Below are 18,826 nucleotides of genomic sequence, written 5' to 3'. Positions count from 1 at the left end.
AAGTATGTGAGAGCAAAGCATCCGATCTAGTAGAAAATAATTGTAAGTCCATCTTTTTTAGACCTACTGATCAGAATGAAATAATGAAATTAATCATAAACTTAAAGGAAAAGGCAGGTGGTTTAGACGAAATAAATAGCAAAGTATTAAAGAGCATAGCACACCGAATTTGTAAACCTCTAGAACATATATTCAATATATACATATATTGATATATGTATATAGATATACATGTATATCTAAAGGTATTTGGCCAAATGCGTTAAAATCTGCTGTTATCGTTCCCATTTTCAAGAATGGGGACCGCACTGAACCTAGCAATTATCGGCCGATGTCGCGAATATTAAATCTAGCTAAAATATTTGAAAAAATATTACATCATCGGTTGTCCATTTTCGTAGATGAATTAGATAGAATGCAACATTATTTCGGATAAACAATTTGGGTTTTTAAAAAACAAGAGTACAAGTGATGCTCATACTGATCTCATCCAGTTTATATATGACAATCTTAACTCAAATAAAAACATAATAGTTACTTTTCTTGAACTAGCTAAAGCTTTCGACACTGTTAACTATGTCATATTATTAAATAAATTAGAAAGATACGGAATAAGAGGTGTTGCAAATGATCTAATGAAAGATTACGTAAATAGTAGAATTCAAACTGTACGATTTAAAGGAGTTTATAGTAAATATGAAATTGTTAAAATTGGGGTTCCACAAGGAACAATACTTGGTCCATTATTATTTATTATTTACATTAATGATATTTTTAAGACTGTAGATAAGCCTTACTTGTCGGCATATGCGGATGATACAGCTATTAGGGTTGCTGGTGAAACCTGGACCGATGTGCAAAAGAACATGAATATGGTTTTGAAAAAAGTTTACGACTGTAAATATCTTGGTATATATATTGATAGCTGTTTAAGGTGGGAATTTCATGTCAAGGAAATAGTTAAAAGAGTTAAATATTTCCAATTTCTTATATACAGGGTGTCTCAGAAGTCGTGAGCCACCGGACAGGGTGTGGTAGAAAATTGGATTCTGAATAGAAAAGTCCTTTACCATTTTTCGATCAGACCCATAGAAAAATTACTACAAATTTAAGAAAATAGACCAATGAGGAGCGCGGTTTAGCGGCAGAACGGTAGACGCAAGAGCGAGCGAGTGGAAGCGCGACAGGCAATGAGTGCGCGCTCGCTTGCACACGTGTGATATCATTACTCAGTTATAGCGGGATGCCCGCATGCAATAATAATGATCAATGATACTCCTGTAAATAAAAAAAAATTAATATTAGAAAAATCATCCCATAGACAGCCCCATAAAATAAAAAATGTGCGATTTTTTGATAATTAAAACTCAAATTTTCGGTGTCACCGAAAAATGAAAAAAAAAAAAAAACAGTCATATTCAATGATACCCCTGTAATTAAAAAAAAAAAAAAGAAAAGTTATAAAAGTACCCCATACACTCTGAGATACAGCCCCATAAAGCCAAAAATTTGCGATTATTTAATGATGAAATTCAAATGATCAGTGTGCACATGAAGTTAAAAAAAAAAAGCAATAAAAATAATCAGTGACACTACTGTAGACCAAAAAAATTGAAAAAAATAAAAAACTACCCCATAGACAGGGAGATACAGCCCCGTAAAGCCGAAAATTCGCGATTATTTAATAATGAAATTCAAATGATCAGAGTGCACTTGAAGTGAAAAAAAAGCAATAAAAATAATCAGTGACACTACAGTAGGTGAAGAAAATTTTTAAAAATAAAAAACTACCCCATAGACAGGGAGATACAGTCCCATAAAGCCAAAAATTGTGCGATATTTCAATAATTAAAATAGAAATTTTCGACGACTACTCAAAATTTCAAATAAAAATCTAGGACTAATAGTTAACTATACCCATAACAATCAGAAAAAATTAAAAATTACAAAAACCACCCCATAGACACTAAGATACAGCCTAATAAAGCCGAGTATTTCGGGATTATTTAACATAAAAATTAAAATATTCACAGTGCATTCGAAATAGAAAAAAATACCAATCAAAATTATCAGTGGTACTTTTGACCATCAGACAAATTTAAAAAATTGTAAAAACACCCCATAGATACCGAAATATGACTTGATAACGCACAAAAATCGGGATTGCTTAGAAATTAAAATTCAAATTATTGGTGCCCATTGAAAATCAACAAAAGAAACCTTTTGTACTTATCGATTAAACTCCTGTGTATCGAAAAAATTATTATTTAAAAAACCACCCCGCAAACTCCGAATTATGATCCCATTAAGCTGAAAATTTCTGATTTTTAGTAATTAAAATGCTACTTCTCGGTGTCCGTTGAAAATAAATGAAAAGTATGAAAACTCATTTTCAGATATACTCTTGTAAGCAAAAAAAAAATAAGATACGAAAAAACACCATACACTCGCGATTTGTCGATTTTTATTTGACGTAAATTGAAATTCTCGGTGTCCACTTAAAATAACAGAATTACAATAATCTTCCTATCTAATGTAACCTCGGTCATACACAAAGATATCAAAATTATGGAATCCACCCTATAAACACCGAGATACACCCCCATAAACTGGCGATAAGTCGATGTTTAATTTACTTTCAATGAAATTCTCGGTGTCCACTGAAAATAACAAAAAGAAAATAATCCTTCTATTCAATTTAACGTCAGTCATACATAAAAATATCAAAATTATGGAGTCCACCCCATAGACACTGAGATGCGCCCCCATAAAGCCGCGATTTGTCAATTTTTCATTTATTTAATTTGAAATTTTCGGTATCCACTGAAAATAAGCCAAAGAAAACTATCCCACTTTCCAGTTCAATCTTTGTCATGAATTAAAAAAAGAAAATTTCGGAATCCACCCTATAAACATCAGGAGACAACCCTATAAAGCCGCGATTTTTCGATTTTCCATTGATTTAAATGGAAATTCTCGGTGTCCACTGAAAATAACTTAAAAAAAATTATCGTACTTTCCAATGTAACCTTTGTAATGAATTGAAAAATCAAAATTTAAGAATCCACCTCATAGACACTGAGATACACCCCCATAAAGCTGAGATTTCTCCATTATTTGTGAAGTTAAGTATAAATTCTCGGTGTCAACTCGGAATAACTCAAAGAAAATTATCTTTCTTTCCAGTTTAACCTTTTTATGAATTAAAAAATCAAAATTTTGGAATCCACCCCATAAACACCGAGAGGCAACCCTACAATGCCACAATTGTTCGATTTTTATTGATTTAAATTGAAATTTTCGGTGTCTACTTAAAATAAGTAAAAGAAAATTATTGTACTTTTTAATGTTATCTCTGTTATATAAATAATAAATCAAAATTTTAGAATCCACCCCACAGACACCGAGATACATCCCCATACAGTCGCTATTTGTCGATTTTTAATTGACTTAAATTGAAATTCTCGGTGTCCACTTAAAATAAAGAGCATAAACTCATTCCACTTTCCAATTTACTCTTTTTAATAAATGAAAATATCAAAATTCAAGAATTCACCCCATAGACCCCAAGATACGCCTCCATAAAGCCGCGATTTATCGATTTTTTGTGGATTGATATCGAAATTTCCGATGTCATATGAAAATTTGAATTTTAATTATTGAAAAATCGCGAATTGTTGGCTTTATTTGGATGTTTGTTAGTGTCTATGCGGTGGATTTTCAAGAGTTAAGTTTTTTTATGTTTTTAAGGGTGTAATTTAAAAGTACAATAGGTTTCTCTTGTTGTTGTTAAATGGACACCAAGAATTTCAATTTCAATTACTAACAAATCACAAAGTAGCGGATTTATGGGGTCCTATCTCGCCGTTAATGGGGTGTTTTTTTCAAATCTTATTTTTTTTTTGCTTACAAGAGTATATCTGAAAATGAGTTTTCATACTTTTCATTTATTTTCAACGGACACCGAGAAGTAGCATTTTAATTACTAAAAAATCAGAAATTTTCAGCTTAATGGGATCATAATTCGGAGTTTGCGGGGTGGTTTTTTTAATAATAATTTTTTCGATACACAGGAGTTTAATCGATAAGTACAAAAGGTTTCTTTTGTTGATTTTCAATGGGCACCAATAATTTGAATTTTAATTTCTAAGCAATCCCGATTTTTTTGCGTTATCAAGTCATATTTCGGTATCTATGGGGTGTTTTTACAATTTTTTAAATTTGTCTGATGGTCAAAAGTACCACTGATAATTTTGATTGGTATTTTTTTTCTATTTCGAATGCACTGTGAATATTTTAATTTTTATGTTAAATAATCCCGAAATACTCGGCTTTATTAGGCTGTATCTTAGTGTCTATGGGGTGGTTTTTGTAATTTTTAATTTTTTTCTGATTGTTATGGGTATAGTTAACTATTAGTCCTAGATTTTTATTTGAAATTTTGAGTAGTCGTCGAAAATTTCTATTTTAATTATTGAAATATCGCACAATTTTTGGCTTTATGGGACTGTATCTCCCTGTCTATGGGGTAGTTTTTTATTTTTAAAAATTTTCTTCACCTACTGTAGTGTCACTGATTATTTTTATTGCTTTTTTTTTTCACTTCAAGTGCACTCTGATCATTTGAATTTCATTATTAAATAATCGCGAATTTTCGGCTTTACGGGGCTGTATCTCCCTGTCTATGGGGTAGTTTTTTATTTTTTTTAATTTTTTTGTCTACAGTAGTATCACTGATTATTTTTATTGCTTTTTTTTTTAACTTCATGTGCACACTGATCATTTGAATTTCATCATTAAATAATCGCAAATTTTTGGCTTTATGGGGCTGTATCTCAGAGTGTATGGGGTACTTTTATAACTTTTCTTTTTTTTTTTTTTAATTACAGGGGTATCATTGAATATGACTGTTGGCTTTTTTTTTCATTTTTCGGTGACACCGAAAATTTGAGTTTTAATTATCAAAAAATCGCACATTTTTTATTTTATGGGGCTGTCTATGGGATGATTTTTCTAATATTAATTTTTTTTTATTTACAGGAGTATCATTGATCATTATTATTGCATGCGGGCATCCCGCTATAACTGAGCAATGATATCACACGTGTGCAAGCGAGCGCGCACTCATTGCCTGTCGCGCTTCCACTCGCTCGCTCTTGCGCCTACCGTTCTGCCGCTAAACCGCGCTCCTCATTGGTCTATTTTCATAAATTTGTAGTAATTTTTCTGTGGGTCTGATCGAAAAATGGTAAAGGACTTTTCTATTCAGAATCCAATTTTCTACCACACCCTGTCCGGTGGCTCACGACTTCTGAGACACCCTGTATAAGTTAAGTCTGTATATGGATCGTAGAGTTATAAAAATGTTGTATCATTCACTTTTTGAAAGTACTATTATCTATGGTATTATAGCCTGGGGTGGTGCATATAATAACTCAATCAAACCATTGTTCAATATACAAGTAAGAATATTAAACAAAATAAAAATAGATTCCAGTTGCTTACTGAATATCAAACAGTACTTCGTCTATAAGAGTTTAATAAATTATTATGATTTCTGTTTACACAAATACAGAAACTATGACGGTCGTTCTAGACACAGAATAATTCAGGGACCAAAAGTATCTAAGTCTAAATATTGCTGTAGCCCTCTATATATTGCTACAAAATACTTCAATACGTTGCCTTCTGATTTAAAGAATGTACTTAAACTAACCAAAGCAGTGAAACACTAATTAAAACAATGGTTAATTACTAGACATGCTAATCTGCTCATTCTCTAATAAGAACACACACTTACTCATTTATATCTATAAGCTGATTTCTTTTTTATGCTTAGATTTGGCTAAGTCGACATTTAGTAACACGTCTCATATATAAACTAATTTTACTGCACTCTAAAAGTATTTTCGTTTTCGCAATGAATATTAACAATATAGATATTAAGGATTAAATCCATAGGAATATATGATTATATCAAATATACCTATTTTTTTCTTCCCAACCTATGTACAGGAAACTTATGTTACCTCTATAGGATAAATGTACGTTGTATATTTAATTTGTATGTACTTTGTATATTTAATTTTATGGGAATAAATATTATTATTATTATTATTGGTGTTTTGGATCCATTTTCAAATGATCCTATTATCCATGAATTTAGATTTGAAGTTAACAATACATCGGAGGTAAATATTATACCGTATACGTTTAATAACTATCATTTTGCTTCGTTACCTGCTTTAAAAATTGAAATAGATGCTGAAAACGAAGATGAATAGCAAAGATAAATGATAAGGTAATTAAATATAAGGTATTTATATTTAATTAGATAATATGAAATTTTAATAAATTATAAAATTATGAAAATAAATCTAAGAAAAAAAAATTATTAAGAGATTGATAGAAATATAAATCGAATAAACAAATACAAAATGAAAAATTAACATTATATTATACGAAAAAAAAAAAGATAAAATGGCAGAAATAAAGCAATATTAAAAATGAATCAAAGAAAAATTAAAAAAAATGCAATTAAAAAAAGATAGATAATGAATAAAGAATAAAAATTTTTAATTCAAATCATCAACATAAAAAAGGTCAAAATTATCAGTTTTATACGAAAAATTAACTTATATTATATTAACGAAATGAACTTTAATGAACTTATAAATAAAAATTTTTTAAATTTAGCTTTATAAAAATTTAAAAGTAATAATGATAACTTGATAACAACTGAAATATCCCTGTTTAAAAATGTTGATTGAAAAGAATTAGAAATGATGAAATTCAAATTCTTTTCAATGATTTCAATTTATTCGTTTGTATATATAGATATACAGTTTGCATGGAGTGACCGCTTCTTACTACTGTTCAATCAGTATTCTTAACCAGGGATTATGAACTATTAGATCAAAATAAAATAACAAATTTAAGTTGATGATTTACCATGGTTTAGGCCTACAGGAGACCCACCATGTAAGAAAATGGGAACGCATTCAATCGCACAGTACCTCATGGGTGATGTGGAAATCTGTGTACAAACAGATAAGAACCAATACAATAGTTATTTCTATAAAATTTACTAAAAATTAAGATAAAACCCCCATACGACCCTAAACGACATCCCTGCAACTTCCCCTTCCTCTAATTTTATACTAAAACGCTCGAAAAGCTTAAATGTCTGATTATTTAAATATTTAAATGCGCGCGACACGGACAAGTAGTGCTACCTGCTGGATACGGCCAAAAACATCACAATACTGATGTTACCATAGAAACGCTCCTAAAACATATCATAACAACAAACTTATAAAGCTTATAAACAAAATAAAAATTTATATCTATCATTTCACACTTTTTACGGTCTAAAACTTTATTTAAATATCAAAACGACTTTATTTAATTTTTCATAAATATTAATAATTCGTATTCATTATTAATTAGTGATAATGGATGATGAAATAATAATTAATTTTACCCAGACTGAAGTAATGCAAAAAATAGTTCCTGGATCCTCCTAGTAAGTATTTCTTTAAAACATAACTAATTATTTTAACGATTGAATAAATGAATTTTCTTTTTTTTTCTTAAGTGAAATTGTAGGTTACATTGACGCAATTGAAACGATCAAGAAAGTCGGATCAAGTAGTGTTTTTAGATTTGTCGTGAATAATGGAAATGGTTGCCGTATTCAAGTATCAGCATGGAATGATGAAGTTCAACGTGCTGAAGCTGAAGCTCATCTTGATCACGTGTTACGTCCCGGTTACCCCTCGGGTTTGGGTATGACCAGTAGAACAACTAGAGCTGGAGATAAAGATGATACGACCTCCAGAGTCGTAAGTAGAGGTTCTCGAACTAACTCCGAAATAACTAACTTCAGTGAATTTAATTAATAAATGGATTTATTTAACTATTTAAAATACACTTTTAATTTGAGTGGTTTGACAACTGCCGTGTAGTACGTAATAGTATTTAACGTGATTTGAATTGATAGTCTCGCGACAAGAATTAATCGAGAAGAGCTTTAAGTTCGTAACTTTGAGATCAAAAAGAGCCTTAAGAAAAGAGAGCCTCGAACCACCCGTGCACCCTGCTTATATCTCCTCGTTGAAGGGCCGCGCCCTGAGGGGAGTAGGGCTGCGTATCAGGCCCCGAATGTCCTATTCTCTTGAGTTGATGTGCGTGGCATCTCCGAGTCCCACTCGAATGATCCGCGCTGACTCAACTCCAGAGTACAGGACACGCAGGCGTTCGTTATCATCATTTATTTAGAACATTCCTTGAACGTTCTCGAATATACTTATGTACTCAACGCTAGTTGTCTTACAATGAATCATTTTCCATTAACATTCTTCGTGAGAAAATGTTAATGTAAACTTAAAAATATTTTGTTTATTCAGATGTTGGCTGAGTTTCACTTTTCTTATCATTTTCTATTTCTATATTTAGTATTTAATATTTAACATTTGGAATTCTTTACTTATCATTTAACATTATATTTATAAAAAATGAATATTTATGAAATTATTGTACAATTGTTAGAGTTTAAATTAGCGCGCGTATTCGCTATCAGCGACATCTGCGAATGCAGGTGGGGACGTAACACACGTATGAAATATTATTATTATTATCATTATTGTTGTTATTTATATTGGTTATTATAGATTATTCACATTGTCAATGACTGGAGTATCCCTAGCAGTAGTTATAATCCGAACAAAAACAGTTTCACTGTAAAAAAATCGTGCCAAGTCCACGTTCATAAGACTATTAAGACAAAAAAATTTTATTTCTTTACAAAAAGATATAAAATAAAAAATTAAAAAATCCAAGTAACCGATATGGTTGTATATGATTTTCGAAAATTAAAAAAAAATTTTTGTAAATTTAAAAATTAAAAGAAACAATTTTGGAACGTATTTAGTGTGTGTAGCTACGAAATATTTCACTTTTTATGAAATTCCTAAATTGCATCTACTAGGACACTTAAAAAAAATTAAAGTACACAATAACGCACACCAAGTGCACACCAAACTCTTCATTTAAATTATTCTGGAACTTGTTGTTATTAAAAAAATTCTAAACTGCTATTTAAATTCTAAAAATTTTAAATTGTTGTTTTAATTCTAAAAAAAATTGTTGTTATTTAAAAAAAAATATACTGTCTATAATGCTTCGAAGATTAAATAAATAAATAACAAGTACAAAAAAAATCATGCTAAAGTTTAGTGTGGTGAAACAATTCATTATTAGGGTGATTCAAAAAAAAAGAATATTTTTTTTTTCGTTTGGTACTCTGAAAAATAGGTTCCTAGACACCTCTAAGAAAGCCTCTCCAAGCATGAGTTCTTAATTGTAACGGGAAGGTCCTCCTTCTTACAGTTTTATATTTTTTCTTATTATCAGATAGAAAAATTTATATCTCGCTTCCAACTACTTGAAAAAATATCTTGTTCCTTAGATTTTGTAGGAAATTGAATGCTCTACAAAAAAGGTCTCTTACGATTTTTTCGTAAACCCAACCGTTTAAAAGATATTAACGGTTAAAGTTTGATTATTTTTGGGAAAATTTTTTATTTCTTATGAATTTTATAACTCAATGAAAAAAATCATTATGAATGATGAAACTCATAGTTTTGTAGGAAATTTACTGCTCTATAAAAATGGTCTCTTATGATTTTTCGATCAAGTTGAGCGTTTACGAGATATTCATCGTCAAACATCAATGCATATCAATTTTTCTAGTTTTTGATCAATAATTCGAAAAATTTCAATTTATTCTGTGAGTTTCAAGGAAATTTAGACAAATTTGAGTTTTTATTATAAAAGCAACTCCTATAGATGTTTTCTGTTCAAAAATTCATTTGAAAGTTTTTATTCTAATAATATTTATTTTTAATTTTATCTTTAATAATTTAAAATCTTAATCGCGTTGTCATTTATTATTATGAAATTTGTTCAGTGCGTATTTTTAAATTGTTTTTCACAAAATATACATAAAATTTTCGTTCGAGGGGATTTTTGTTTTGAATTCCATTTCTTCTTCTGTTTGTCTTCTGAAACTAACGCCATCTATGTTTTTACTCTCAACTATCTTCAGTATCTACCCATTTAATACCGTATTTTCAGTGTTCCTAAAACTGATCATCTTGAATACGTAATAAAATAATTCATTTTAAATAAGTCTTATAATCATCACATAAATTTATTTATCATCAATTAACCTACAATGAATAAAGAAATACGTTTTATCGGAATACCTCTACAAAGAATTTCGGAACGTAAGTTACCAAAAGTGAAAGAGGTTATGCGTGTGTGTTTTTCTACCAACTTAAAATTTTAAAGTATTCAATCAAACAAAGTGCTAAAAATTCAGTTGACCAAGTTATTGAACTGTGGAGAAAAATTAGATTCCAACTAGTGGAGCTCCTAATGCAGTCAAAAAATTTCTTCGCTATCACAGTCAATGGTTAAAATTACAAAAAAATTTCGATAAAAAGAATTCAGCGCAAAACCAAAAGGAAATGAAATTTCAGACTGATTTTGAACAATTATTCGACATTGTGAGCGAAAAATCCTTAAAAGTGCTTGATGATAATATTAGAAAGTTGTATTTGGATCAAAAATTCGGTACCCATAAAGAGATTCTTTCTAATAATGTACCTGTATCAAACTTAACCACAACTATGATGGGAATAGATGAGAGTAGTAAGTATCTGAGATATTTAATTATTATAAAGTCAGGTAGTAGTGTAACTTTTCATAGATGACTAGATGACATTTGACTAGACAATTTTTGGAGTCCTTTCTTAATTATTTGTCATCAAAATGAATAAATTCTATACATTTTCTTCGTTTAATTTATAAAACAGATCTTATTCCAGACTTAGATCAACCGTCTACCAGTCATGCGATTGTTCCAAGTGAAAAATCAGAGTCGTTCTCTACGTATACATGAAGTGGAGTTACAAATTTTGGATCTGATTCAGAGTATGAACCTCCAATTCCGACAAAACGAGTAAAACTTGATGTCTTAACTCCTGAAGTCATTTTTGGACTCGACCGAGCTAATGTCAGCAGTAGAAATGCGATGTTTATTATTGCTCCGGTTTTACTAGCAGTAGGTATTAAAATTGAAGATACAACGCTCAGTTATAGTTCAATTCAACGAGCTCGTATGCTTCAAAGAGAAGACATTGCTAAAGGACTTAATGATAACTTTAAGACACACGATAAATACGTTGTGCATTGGGACGGAAAAATGCTGAATGACCTTGTTGGATCAAAATCTGTGGAACGGCTACCAGTTATTTTAACTGCATTTGGTACCGAACAATTACTTGGGGTTCCAAAAATGAATTCTGGGACGGCAGACAATCAAACATCAGCCATTTTATCGACATTGAGTGAATGGGGTATTACTAATTATGTTAAGGCGATGTGTTTTGACACGACGGCAGTTAATACAGGTAACTTATCAATGATAATTTAATCTAAAAAATATTTAATTATTAACGTTCTAGTTTAATTTTTATTGCTTACTGAATTTCACTTTTGAAATTATTGAGAATTATTTACTCATTTGGATTTTAAATATAATCTACAATTTGTTGAAAATATTAAATTTAACGATAGTTATCTATTTTCTTTATAAAGGAATTCATAACGGTACATGTAAGGCAATTGAAAAGACTTTGGGAAGAGAGTTAATCTAGTTACCATGTCGTCACCACATTTTTGAGATCATATTGAGAAGTGCATTTGAAGTATATTGGCCTGTGTCATCTGGGCCAAACGTACCAATGTTCGGAAGATTTAAAAATCATGGGATGAAATAAATAAAACTAATTATAAATCTGGAATTGAAGATACTGTTGTTGCTGATATCATTTTGGATAAAAAAATGAAATATCCAGTTTAATTGCACAATCCTTACAGGTATGATTTAACTGCGATTTTAAGAAAAAAATTTTCTTGTTTCTGACAAATTTTTAATTGTTTTTGATAGTTACTACAACCCCGAGATGACTATAAAGAATTGTTGGAATTGTCGTTGATTTTCCTTGGAGAAATGCCTCAAGAAGAAATTTTTTCAAACGTCCTGGTGCAATTCATCATGCTAGGTGGATGGCGAAGGCAATTTACAGTTTAAAAATGTTTCTATTCAGAAATGAATTTAAACTTTCTAATAAAGAATTGGACGGTCGTCGGCAAATTTGTATATTTATAGTTACACTGTATTTAAAAGCTTGGTTTTCATCAACTTCTGCAACAACTGCTGCTAATCATGACTTGCAGTTTTTGAAAAATTTATTCGAGTACAAAAATATCAATTCATTGATTTCTTCAGCAACTTGTGAAAAAATGATTTTGCATTTATGGTATTTAAGTGATGAACTTGCCATTTTATCATTATTTGACGATACCGTTTCATTGGTAGTAAAAAAATATTGTTGGAGCTGTTAATACTCGTAACGGTACAGATTCTAAAGCTAAAAATTTATAATTGATAAAAACGATTTGAATTCATTAACGCAAAAAGTCTGAGTGACTTTGTTTCTAAAAAGTCTTTAAATCTCTTTAAAATCTTTGATTTACCATATGACTTCCTTGATAAAGATATTGAATCGTGGCCTACTAATGACAGTTACATTGAAAATAAAGAATACTTTAACCAATTGAAAGTTGTTAATGATTCAGCAGAACGAGCTGTTGCATTAGTTAGTGAGTATAATCAATGCTTGACAAAAATGAAGAGCAATTCCAATACTTATTGCAAATTATCAAAGAACATCGAAAAAACTACCCAAACTGCAATAGAGGAAATTATTTACAGTAAAAGTGTACCGTTATGTTGAAAATATTGAAAATTATATGGCAGTTGATAATTAAATAAATAAATTCTTCGATAAAAAAGTGAAACACATGTGAAACACACTAAATTGAATTATATATTTAAAAAAATGCACTAATTTTTGTTTTAATGTAATCAAACATGTCCAAGACTAAAAAAACTCATTAAAAAAATAGTTCATAACATATTTCTATTGATAGAAACTCAAATTTGTCTAAATTTCCTTGAAACTCACAGAATAAATTGAAATTTTTCGAATTATTGATCAAAAACTAGAAAAATTGATATGCATTGATGTTTGACGATGAATATCTCGTAAACGCTCAACTTGATCGAAAAATCATAAGAGACCATTTTTATAGAGCAGTAAATTTCCTACAAAACTATGAGTTTCATCATTCATAATGATTTTTTTTCATTGAGTTATAAAATTCATAAGAAATAAAAAATTTTCCCAAAAATAATCAAACTTTAACCGTTAATATCTTTTAAACGGTTGGGTTTACGAAAAAAATCGTAAGAGACCTTTTTGTAGAGCATTCAATTTCCTACAAAATCTAAGGAACAAGATATTTTTTCAAGTAGTTGGAAGCGAGATATAAATTTTTCTATCTGATAATAAGAAAAAATAGAAAACTGTAAGAAGGAGGACCTTCCCGTTACAATTAAGAACTCATGCTTGGAGAGGCATATATATATATATATATATATATATATATATATATATATATATATATATATATATATATATAATATATATATATTATAGTAACATGAAAACCACCAGTCGATGCACAGGAACCAATACATGGGGTGATCGTTCCTGAGCATCTACTCGAGCTCTTACCGTAGTATAATTTTTCTAGAAATATATGATTAACCATTTGTATTATTAATTTAATTATTTCATAGAGTTTTAGAATAATGGTAATTGTTATAGAAGATTTAATTTTCAATTAATACAATTATGAGTGAAACATGAAATTGTTATTGAAAATATTGAAATTCAATTAATACAATAAAAAATATTACATATATATTCAATTCAATTATTATTGTTATTATTATTATTATTATTATTAGTACCTCATATTTTGTTCCAGCTTTAATATTTACTGTGTGCATAAATACCAAAAATAATGTAATGATAAATATTACTAATCAATATCAAAATATGTATGTTTAATTATTATTATTGAAATTATAGGGTTTTGTAATGAGAATATTCAAAATAAGGATCTGTAAAGCTTCAGTTTAACGTTTGAGACGCGCCAGTGTCTCGTAGATGGTTGAGAAGTGGGAGGTATAATCTGATAGCAGCAGCATGCTGTTGCCATTGGAAAACACCTTTCACTACTCTCCTAAAGGTGACACTGTAAAAGGTCGCGGCGGACTAGGTTATTTGAACCACTCTCATTCCCCGCGATAAATAAACATAGTATATGTAACTGTTGTAAGATGTATAGAATTTAAACTAATAGTAGATGTCACTACTGTAAGAGGCGTGGAATTTAAATTAAAAATATAATCACTGACATATCTACATTAACATTTTGAACTATAAATATTAATCTTAAATTTAAAACGAGGGATTATAAATAAAAACAATGAATTATATTAAAAGATAATATGTTATTGATTAAATAATTCCGCTTGTCATTTTTACATCAAGACTAGAATTAATAAATTCAAATTTATTATATTTTCCACCATGGAAACGTAGAAAGAGATAGTTTGAATCTATTAATTCATTCAAACTCTTCATGAAGTTATCATCTTTCAGATGTTGAATAGTTCTAGATGGTAGATAAATGTTAAATTCATCGTTTATATTGGCAACAATCCTAGTCCCATACTGAGTTGTAATAGCTTTGATACCGTTAATCTTATAATCTCGATTAAACTCCAACTGGATCATTTTCTTAACAGGAAGAATCCCAGTAAGACAATTAACCTCGTTTATCTTGGTAAGATCCATGATTGATAACTGTAAAAAAATAATTAATCAGCTGATTAATGATTTTTTATAACTGATTTAATGAATTAATAATTTGTTATTAATTAATAATTTTTTATTAATTAATAATTTTTTATTAATTAATAATTTTTTATTAATTAATAATTTTTTATTAATTAATAATTTTTTATTAATGATTGAATTAATATTTTTAAAATGATTTAATTCATATTTTTATTAATAATTTAATTAATAGATTAATTAACTAATTAATTAGAAGGTAATTAAAATTTAATGAATATATACTTACATTTAGTAATATTGAGTGGGACAAAATGTATTCCACCGAGAGCTCGTACTTCACTAGAGATGTGTACTTCGTTATTGTGAAGTACGCTCTCAGCGAGCTGCTTATATACCGTTACAGTTACCCCCACTCCTCTACCTAAAAACCTGTTTGATGACGTCATCTACTACGCAGTAAGAAAATTCTAGAATGGTATGAGTCATCTGATTCAAGGAAATTTCCCCCACCCCTGTCACATAAACAAGTCTAAACCTGTTTGACGACGTCATCTACTACGCAGTTAGAAAATTCTAGAATGGTATGAGTCATCTGATTCAAGGAAATTTCCCCCACCCCTTTCACATAAACAAGTCTAAACCTGTTTGATGACGTCATCTACTACGCAGTAAGAAAATTCTAGAATGGTATGAGTCATCTGATTCAAGGAAATTTCCCCCACCCCTTTCACATAAACAAGTATAAACCTGTTTGATGACGTCATCTACTACGCAGTTAGAAGCTGTCACCAGATGGCGTTGCGTCAAATCCTTCTCGCAAGCAGTTATCATAACTTCATTTTAAATATATAAAACATGGATACATCATACTACAAATGCGTAATCCTGAACTATTGATCTGTTATGGCCGAGCTGAAGGCGGGTTAATAGTTGAGGATGCTTTTTTCTAACCTCAAAATGTTGAACTTGAATTCAAAATGGCGGATTCAGAATGGCGGATTTCAGATAACAGCCACCAGATGGCGGAAATCAGATTCAAAATGGTGGATAGCAGCCATCAGATGGTAGATAGCAACCACCAGATGTCGGATGGCAGCCACCAGATGGCGGATTCAAATGACGGATTCACAATTCAAAATGGCAGATAAATTTTAAAAATGGCGGGAAAATGGCGGACAGTAAGATGGCGGCGGAATTCACCACCAGCGCCACCTGCAAAACCTCGACCATATCCTCAAACTATCGATAAAACAGGTCGCCCATACCCACAGATGATACCCGCCACGAACCTACAGTCGGTTATGCAGATCCCTTAGTATGGACACGAACCCACAAATCTGTTTTGCCGATGGAGTCAGATCCCCTGTTTAACTACTACCCAGTTAGCACAGGTTGACCATCAACTAGTTGATGTTCAATAGCTTATGTCAAATTTACGTTAACTTCGCGTTAACTGTTGCATTTGCAACAGTTTCACTAAACTTGACTTAAAGTTGCTCATCAAGTTGACGCAAATCTAGTGCCGGATTTGGACAACAGGTTTACCTTAAAAAGTTGTAAATAAACTCTTGAAGTAAAGCTATGGTTAGGTTTCAATAGAAACTTAGCATTATTTTCGCATCAAAAGTTTCACAACAACTTTGGAATTAAAAATGCTGGAAAGTTGATGTTGTAAATAAAATTAAAACATTTTCGAAACTTAAGTAAACAACAAATGGCGTTTTTTTCTAAATATATATTTATTTTTTTGTGAGTTTTCAACTCAAGCTCTATCGTTATTTCCAAGAAATAAAAATTATATATTATTTTCTATGACTTTTAAACTCCTTCGTAAACCCAATAATCTTTATGAATTTATAAAAACGATACGTATAATTTTCTTAATTCATAAATCAATTCAAGTATGATTGCCGTATGTACAATAATATATGTTTATTTTCTGCTCGGAAAAGTAACTTCAATGACAAAAAATGGTACTCACCACAATCGGTTATAACATTTTATTTTTACAAGAGAATAATACCATTTGTCTATAATTTGAAACAAGATCGATAAAAAATTAAAAACTTAAATATAACGGATCTGACTTGACCTGATTAAAAAAGTATTGAGACAAAGAAAAAAATATTGAAAAGTATTGATCTTCTAGTCAATCCAATACTTTTCAATACTTTTTCTTCGTTTCAATACTTTTTTTTAATCAGGGAAATAATTCAAACTAAATCTATATTTTTGAATTACAAAGCTTTTAAAATACCTACACTTTTTCTACGTGTTAATAACAACGATACACATCAATTTTTAAATATTTGTCGCCATGAATGTTATAAGCAAATTTATTTCATTCTTAAATACTAACTTTATTTATGCGCTAATTACATCACATAATTTTTAAATATAAGTATAATTTCTTGACAGTTATAAAAGTAATCGAACAAAAACTCAAATAAAATACATTTTTGTTTCAAACTTGTATAATTACAAGAATGAGAATTAAAATTATTATATTTTTAAGATAAAAGATTTTTTCGTAATATGTTCAATTAAGTTTTACATCTTGATGAAACATTGGAAAGTAGAGTTAGTAAAAATCAATATGTGGGTCAAACCAGGTTAATTCAGGTTTTCTGAACACTGACGTAAATGTGGCGGTGACTTAGGTTCATCAAAGCCTAAACCAGTGATCGTTCAAGCTGTGGCTATTTCTAAAAAACAATTATATAATTATTAATTAATAGTTTATTCGTATGAAATAGCTAAGGAATTTTTGCTTACCTCTGTTTACATATAGAAGGATTGATTATTGCCAGTTTTCTTTAAAAATTATTATTGAGTATATTCTTCTGGAATAAAAAAAGAAGTATAAACTATATTGTCAACAAATATAATCAGATGATATAGTTAATGAAAAAAGTTACTTACTAATTGATATTGTGTTTTTTTATATTTTTCTTTTACTTTTAATGAAAAGGATCCACCTGCTCCATTAATTATAAAATCTGCATTCGTTTTCTCTCAGCCTTCATACTTCGAACATAATTTTCCCTCCTCAGCATCCTTTTTTTTGAAATAACAATTAATATGCATGTTAGAGTACCATTTATTATCACCATTGAATGCAATGTTTTTAATTGCGTAATTATATGTTGAGTAGTTATAACATAACACCAACGACGAAAGCATTGTTAATTTTGTCGTCAGTTGTATGAAGAGTCATAATTTTTTTTACCCAAATAGGCATACGATAGCACTTGCTTTTTATGTCTTCGAGTAATATAAATTCATTTGAAGAACTTAGGCAGGAACATTGAAAAATTCCAAAATCTGTCGAGGGTCGATCCAAGACATGGTAAAAAGGCCTCAATTTTTTGAAGAAAGAAATCGCTAAATAAATTTTGTTATTAGTGAAGATAATATTTTTAATTACTCCAACTCGCCCATCTCTCGTTTGTATTGTATTATCTTTTTGCTCTGTTGAAGAAAAAAATTTGCTGCATTCTAAATTTTTATACTGTACGCAATTGTCGCGCATCTCGTCATTTATTGGGCCATTTTTGTGCTGCATTGTACCTTTCGGATTTGTATAAAATTTATTATTTGTACTTATATTTTGAAAGTGCGACTTCTCACATATACGTTTATAAATTTGTTGTAACAGTTGATGTTGTTTATTTATTAAATCACGGTACTCTTTCATTACGTTTTCATACGTAAACGCAGAAGTGTCTTCAAGTGAACCGAACTGTTTAAAATCTTCCACGAGATGAACAAGACCATGAGAGTTGTATGTAAGAAACTCTAACCCATGTATTTTTTCGGCATCAATTATAAATTTTTTAATTGCAATGTCAGCAAATTCAATATCTTCTGAAGATGATTGATCATTCAATAAGACACGCATCGATGTATGCAACAGTAAAAATGATCATATTGATCTGTTGTAATAATTCCTAGTGATACAACAATGAAACTATATAATAACA

General features: G+C 29.8%; 2 protein-coding genes and 1 long non-coding RNA gene across 4 annotated transcripts in view; 1 reads left to right on the top strand and 2 right to left on the bottom strand.

The window, feature by feature from the left end:
• Nucleotides 1-18,826, bottom strand: part of LOC141526529 (uncharacterized) — a 95,010-nt gene that overhangs the window by 16,781 nt on the left and 59,403 nt on the right. The window lies entirely within an intron of this gene.
• LOC141526538 (uncharacterized) lies at nucleotides 10,421-11,822 on the top strand. Of its 2 annotated transcripts, none has more exons than XM_074241573.1 (3): nucleotides 10,421-10,716; nucleotides 10,893-11,477; nucleotides 11,665-11,822. In XM_074241573.1, the coding sequence occupies exons 2-3, from the start codon at nucleotides 11,099-11,101 to the stop codon at nucleotides 11,721-11,723; spliced, it is 438 nt and encodes a 145-aa protein (XP_074097674.1). In that variant the 5' UTR covers nucleotides 10,421-10,716; nucleotides 10,893-11,098; the 3' UTR covers nucleotides 11,724-11,822. The 2 variants fall into 2 exon arrangements, with proteins under 2 accessions (XP_074097674.1, XP_074097675.1); XM_074241574.1 differs by having other exon boundaries at nucleotides 10,421-11,128; nucleotides 11,234-11,477.
• On the bottom strand, nucleotides 17,340-18,757 carry LOC141526535 (uncharacterized). The gene is made up of 3 exons (XR_012479043.1): nucleotides 17,766-18,757; nucleotides 17,619-17,686; nucleotides 17,340-17,548 (listed from the first exon to the last, which is right to left on the bottom strand). It is a non-coding gene; the product is annotated as an uncharacterized LOC141526535 (long non-coding RNA).

This window comes from Cotesia typhae, unplaced genomic scaffold (assembly GCF_013202065.1).
Source record: "Cotesia typhae breed Kobodo isofemale line unplaced genomic scaffold, CoteBio_Ctyphae contig_34, whole genome shotgun sequence".
Classification (NCBI taxonomy): Eukaryota; Metazoa; Arthropoda; class Insecta; order Hymenoptera; family Braconidae; genus Cotesia; species Cotesia typhae.
Note: the sequence above shows the minus strand (reverse complement) of the source record. Positions and strands in the feature narration are given on the sequence as shown.